General features: G+C 47.5%; 1 protein-coding gene across 1 annotated transcript in view; it reads left to right on the forward strand.

The window, feature by feature from the left end:
- The window catches only part of tmtc4 (transmembrane O-mannosyltransferase targeting cadherins 4), a 16119-nt gene extending 13588 nt beyond the window's left edge, over positions 1-2531 (forward strand). The window contains exons 16-18 of the mRNA XM_076263395.1: positions 1588-1700; positions 1951-2020; positions 2211-2531. Coding sequence (XP_076119510.1) covers positions 1588-1700; positions 1951-2020; positions 2211-2359 — 332 coding nt within the window. The 3' untranslated portion in view covers positions 2360-2531. The remainder of the gene's footprint in view (positions 1-1587; positions 1701-1950; positions 2021-2210) is intronic.
- Positions 2532-6768: the final 4237 nt, after the last annotated feature.

Consider the following 6768-nt stretch of genomic DNA (forward strand, 5'->3'; position numbering starts at 1 on the left):
GGGAAGGGGGGGGAAAGTGGGTTGTAAGCATCGAATATGATTAGACCGGAAGAGCAGGAATCAGCAATGCTTGAAATTTATGTATTAAAAGCTTTGTGTGTGTTGTTTTTAAAGGCACTCTTCCCCGCCGTGTGGAGAATGCCGCGCTTCACAAACAGAAGTGCCTCTTTCTCTCTTTTTTCGTTTTCGTCTTTTGTTTTGTGTGTGTGTGTCGTCTTTTCTCCACTCTTGTCAGATGCCATCCTCTGCCAGCCGGGCCCCCTTCTCCCCGGAGTGCCTTGGCAGAGTCCAATATCCCCCCGAATAAAGAGCCTGGCACCGGCTTGCCCCCACTCCCTCCCTCCCGTCCTGCCCATCCTCCTCCTTCCCTGAGAGACTCTTCCGGAATAAATGGGCTAAAAATTGAAAATGAATTTCCCCCCTTTTGGGGCTTTTAAGTTGCCTTCCTGTGATGCGCTTCCCTCCTCCTCCTCCTCCTCCTCCTCCTCCTCATCTTCCTCTTCCTCCTCTGCCTCTCCCCTCGGAGGAGGATGAAGCTGAGCAAGCAGTGATGAGGTGTTGGAATCGCCAAGCGTGAGTCATGCCCCCCCCCCCACACACACACACACACACACACTGGCTGGACTCTCTCTTTCTCTCCCTCACTTTCCCCCTTTCTCTCACTTTTCCCTTTCCCCCTCTCCTTTTGTCTCTTTCCCTCTCTTTTTTCTTCTTTCTTCCTTTCTCCCTTCCTCCTGTCTGTTTCTCTCTCTCTCTCTCTCTCTCTCTCTCTCTCTCTCTCTCTCTCTCTCTCTCTCTCTCTCTCTCTCTCTCTCTCTCTCTCTCTCTCTCTCTCTCTCTCTCTCTCTCTCTCTCTCTCTCTCTCTCCCTCCCCACCCCTGCCTCAGCTGGTCAGCATGCAGCAGCCATCTCAGATGCGGTGTGTCCGGGCTGCCGGTCTAGTCTGACCAGGCCAGACTAGAGGGGGGGAAGAGGGTGGGGGCTTTTTTTTTGACACGTGGATCAATGAATCAGCGGCCCTTTGTGTTGACCCCTAATTAGGGCAGCGGTCCGTGCCTCCGTGTGTGAAGAGAGGGGAAAAACTCCCTCCTGGACACCCCTGACAAATGAGGGCACCCGGACTCGGGGGGGGCCCTGAGCGCGCTCTCTCTCCTAGACTATACCGCACCTCTCTCAAACCCCACAGGGCTCTGGGGCCCTGAGCGCGCTCTCTCTCTCCTAGACTATACCGCACCTCTCTCTCTCCTAGACTATACCGCACCTCTCTCTAACCCCACAGGGCTCTGTGGCTGTTAGTTAGTGTGGGGAGAGTCCGTGATGACATCCTACAAGGTTTGTTTAACGGGATATGGTTGCTGTTAGGGTAGCGATGCCTCAGTCCAGTTTCTATATGGGCGATTTCTGTTTGGGGAAGGCCTCAGGTGTCTGATGGGTTTTGTTATTGGGAGGATTCACTTGGTTGTGGTTTGTCATATGAGCCTCTGGGAATGACCACAGGCATACACACACACAGACACACACACACACACACTTTTTTGCAGTGTTCTTCTTGTTCATATTTTTTGTCGTCTTTTACTGTCTGTTCAGGTAACCTGGATCAAGCCGAGGTGATTGGCAGAGAGGCCTTGAAGATTTTGCCCCATGACCCCACGATCATGTTCTCGTTAGCCAACGTCCTGGGAAAGCTGCAAAAATACGAGGTAAACGTCATCCCAAATGATTGCATTAGTGTCATGCAAGCTATTCACTTTTTTGATGTGCATTTTTTTTTTTAAAGACGTTTCACATCACTCCTGTTAGTCTTTTGAAGTGTGTGTACTGCAGTGAAGACCACACTACTGAGCTTACGTACCTCTCGTACTCAATTTTTTTATTGATACTGTTTTAACACCTCTAATGGGAATTGGATCAGTAAAAAAAAGCATCACCAGTGGTTGATCTTTATTTCAGGAATCAGAAGGTTTCTTCTTACACGCTCTCAAGATCAATCCCAGTGCTGCCAGTTGCCATGGCAATCTTGGTAAGACATGTTTTCAAGTTAGACACAGTTGCTCCTTTATTCTCCAACACTGTTGAGAAATCTGGGTTCAACATAAACAAGTAACTGGAAATTCTCTCTCTTTTTTTAATATGGAGAGTGAATACAAAGGGAAGTCTGTGTGTGTGTCTTTGAGTTCAGGCTAACGGGGTTGCGTTGTGATGTTTTGTAGCCGTTCTCTACCATCGCTGGGGAAAACTGGACTTGGCCAAAAGACACTATGAACAGGCCCTAAAACTAGACCCCAGCACACCGGGGACGAGGGAGAACTACAACATGCTGCGCCGCAAACTGGAACAGAAACAGAAGACTAACAGCTAAATAAAGAAGTGTGTGTGTGTGTGCGTGTGTGTGTGTGTGTATACATGGTGCACATTAGTCTGTGTGTGTGTGTATGTGCACACATGTGGTGTGTGGTGATATTTATTGCATGATGCAGTAGCCTACAGTCTTGCACATGGTGGAATTAATAAAAGACGATTCCTGGTTTTGATATCCGGCTGACGAAACAACTCATTAATACTTCTGTTTAATTGGCACTGACATTCTTTGTTATTTCCTTGCTGTGCATGGGGAGGGAGGGAGGGAGACCTGCTCTGTGTTTGATTTCAGGGTGTTATGAAAGTAAGATGTTGGGCACATGGCATGTCCTGGCGCACGAGGCCCAGACGTGGAGACATGTGGAACGCATCCGCCCAGAGCATCTCTGTGCCTTTCATCCGGTGACCCCGGTGTTGTGGCAGCTGCGGCGCTGTTTATTTGTCTGTTTTACATCGACGCGATAAAGGGGCGTTATGGTTGGCCGTCCGTCAAGAATGCCCAGGCGTTCGCTCGCCCGCCCGCCCGCCCGCCGCTGCCACGGCCACGCCGACGCTCCCTTTAACAAATTGTGTTTTAAGAAGTCGGGAACAAGAGAGCGGGAGAGATGTCCGCACACACACCCACACATGATGGAACAGCTGAGGTTACAAGCATGACCGGCTTTTGTTGCAGTGTTTGTTTTCACTATCAAGCATATTGCAGAGGATTGTTTTTTTTTCCTCTTCTCTTTTGATTTTTTATTATACAGCTCTGCTCATAGGTGAAGTGTCAGTGCACTACAGTAGGTTTATCTCCCTCATCACACACACACACACACGGTCATGCTCTCTCACACACACACACACGGTCATGCTCTCTCACACACACAGTCACACACAAACACCCTATGTACTGCGTCCGGCCCTCTGTAGTTAATGCAAGAAAGGTGTTTTGCGAGTAAAAGTGTCTCTGATGTGCCCGAGGAGGAGAGGGAAGGGTCAGTCTGAACAGGAAGCCCAGAGCCAGGACACAAACACCTCCACCAGCAGCAGCTAGAGAGACACACAAGGCGTCCAGACAGGCTGATGACCAGCCAGAGCCTTCAAAGAAGGAGCCCTCTGCCCGCTGGTCCCCTGGGGGGAGGGGGCTTTGTGTGTGTGTGAGTGTGTGTGTCTTGCGCACGCTGGCTCCTCATGAAAGTTACTGCTGAGTGAGACACGACCCCACAGGACAAACTTCAGTCAGCAAGGGCCCTCCCCCCCACCCCAGAGGGGGTCGAGGGGCAAAGGTCGCCGCACTTTTTATTTTTTCACCTGCTTCCGACACACACCGCCGGGGAAAAGAACTTTTTGAAGCACTGGCCTTTCAGCTGAGGAGGCTTTTGAAGACGAAGGCAAGGGATGTTTGTTGGTATGTGCGTTACAGTAAAGGATCCACAGGTGTTGGGGTAGAGAGAGAGAGAGTGCATGCACACACCCCAGGGGAAGAAGTTAGGCTCAGCCACATCTTAAGAAATGTGGCAAACTGCCACTCATGTATTCTTCAGATCATGTTATGGGAGCACTTCCTGATAAACTGCTAAACATCTACATATTGCTTAATTCCCCACATTTTGGTATATCAGACTTGATTGTAATAAGGCTTTCGGTGGGGAAGTTCAGTTTGTCCTGGTTCAGTTGTATTTTGTACCAGGGTGAATCTGGAGTGTCCCACGGAGGAGACCCCCTGCATACAAACAATTATCACCTCAACCTGAGCTGATTTTCTTTAGATAACATGGTAGGATGACTAATTAATAAAGTCAGCGAGATGTCCCCTATTAGCAATCAGTGGGAGAAATATTAGCTTTCCTATGATAATGACTAAAAAGATGGTTGTTTTTTGGTGGCAGACCATGTGAATTTGCAGATGAAAGGGTTCACAGAAGTTAGTACACTTAACACAGTTAGCATATGTCATTGAAGACTTCCAACTTTACTCCATGAGGAAGAAAAGAATGCACTTCCCTTAGTCAAGGTCAAGATATGATTCTCAGTCATTGATTCAAGCAATCACCTAAGTTGTGTATGTTTACCTGCCCACTAAGATTGCTTTGTATTACTTAATAATATATTTATGTCACACGTGGACGAGCATTTAATTGCATAGTAAAGGGCATTTTTCTTTAGTGTGTTATACAAATGTCAAAGCAAGTCTCGGGAGTGCTTCAGGAAGGCGTCACTGGTACTGACCTAATCCAGGGCATTGACGTTGATGAGGGGAGAAGCGGGAGGGACGCTAGAAAATAGCCATGTGTTCTAATTTATTATCTCTTAAATAAATATTCTGCATCACAACATATTGAAGGGCATTTTGTTATGAAAGAAAATATGCTGACAGACAGTTTTTAACTTATGAAACGGTATGTGAAGTTGCTGAGCCCATCTTTTTAGCCAGCCAGCCTAATGCCATATTTGAAGTGCAAAGACACATTTTAAGGACTAAAATGGCACAGATTGTCTTTTTATTCATTTACACAGTGTATCTAGGCTACATAAGGAGAGCCTGAAGGGATATTGGGTCATTTTAATACTATGGCTATTTCGGGAATTACAAAAATCAGTATGCGCTGCAATCAATATGCAGCCACGGGGAATGGCCGAATTGCATGATCTACACTTTGCGTTTTGTTAATCTTAATGAAAAATATGAGTGTGACTGGCGGGCTATCTCTTAATGCAAGGATTGTGTCATATAATGTAATGTTATGATGATCTCATACGTGTCCATGGGTGTTATTCACAGATGTTCAGGCGCAATATCTCATTAAACCATATGGTTCGCTCGCATGTTGTAGCTGTGTTCTTTCAGCAGAGCCCAAATCGGCCTGACAGGATGTTGTCAATGTTACTCTTCCAAAACGTTCTTTAACCCTCTCCTCCTCCTCTCTGACCTCCAAAAACAAACTCTAATGGGTTGTGATGCATCCCTCTCGACCCGCCGTCTAATTAATGCAGATTTTCACAGATTCGGAGGAACAGAATCTTTCATCCGGTGGGCTGCATGCTCTTCTTTGACAAGGGGTCACGGGGTCGTGCTCACATGCGATTATCGGACTGGCAGTCATTAGGAAGCAGCTTGCCCCGTGCGACCGCCACCTCACTGAAGAGCGCTCGACTCTATTTCACGCGGCTGCCCCGCTCCTCGGAGAAGCCCGGACTGTCACGCACTATCCCGCCACCATGTCCAGATTTCCAGGCCTCCCTGGCCCATGATTAATTGTTAGCGACTGGCAATAAAAAGTCCGGCGAGGCCAGCTGCTTGCTGAGGTTTGCGGGATTAATATAATGGACGTGCCTTGGGCTGCCAACTCTTGCCTCCCACAGGACAGTTCTTCAGACGCGAGCAAGTTTGGGGTGTCTCAGATTTTTCAAAGCGACTTTATCTGCCAGATAACTTCATAAAAAATCAAATAAATAGGCTATAGACGACATTATTTTGCCAGGCTATTTACCTTACAAAGACAGTGGTGCACCCCCCCCCCCCAAAAAAAAAATAGCCTAAGTCAATAAAACATTTGAAAAGGCCAACCGTTTTTTAAAAAAAGAAAAAAGATGAGTCACTATACGCATGTCTACGCTATAGCCTAAACTATGAATATGACAATAACAATTTCTAAAATCTTAGTGTGCTCCTTTGTAGCCTATTGAATAAAAGAAAGCTTTCTTCTGCTTGTCCGGGGTGGAACAAAAATAATTTTCAGTGGGATCCCTCTGAGCTATTTTGCAAAACAAAATGAAGCAGCCAGATCTTATTGAAAATATAGTGCAGTGAGACGGAAATGTATTAACTGGCACCAGCTAATGCGTGCATTATTCATTTCTGGTGAGCATGAAAAATGATTTAAAGAGGTCTGAAATTGCAACGGCAAAGGCTGACTGCACAGTGCCCCGACTTGTTCATTTGCCATCCTTCAGAGAGGCGGAGGAGAGGGATCCGCTCTCTGGACGGACTCGGCAGTAACAGCTGTGCACTTCTCACACGGGGGTGGCCACTTCTCCGGGCGGTGGGTAGTCTGGGAAGCAGATGGGGAGACACATCAGTGCTTTGCTCGGCTTGCGCGCACCGTTCCCGCGATTAAAACACAATATCGTCTACATTCGGCGAAGCAAGGGGCAGGCCCACTGGGGCATCTAGGAGTGGGACTGTTGTTGGGGTTTGCAGGTGCAAGAGAAAAGGCTCACTTTACAAACACAGGGGGCCGCGGCATTGAATGCATCTTCACATGGGTTGTTGGTGCCGGTCAGGAACGATTCCTTTTCCACTTCTCTGTATTTTTCGACTCCCTATTCCCTTCTCAAACGGCTCTCTTGAGTGCAGTCAGAACTGAGCATGAAACGCTGCCAGTGGCATATGGCTTTCCACTGCGCTAAACATTCATTCAAAAGACA

This window comes from Alosa pseudoharengus, unplaced genomic scaffold (assembly GCF_046254945.1).
Source record: "Alosa pseudoharengus isolate Yale_2024_CS ecotype anadromous, Long Island Sound unplaced genomic scaffold, YU_APseudo_1.1 YU_APseudo_1.1_scf_3, whole genome shotgun sequence".
In the NCBI taxonomy this organism is placed as follows: Eukaryota; Metazoa; Chordata; class Actinopteri; order Clupeiformes; family Clupeidae; genus Alosa; species Alosa pseudoharengus.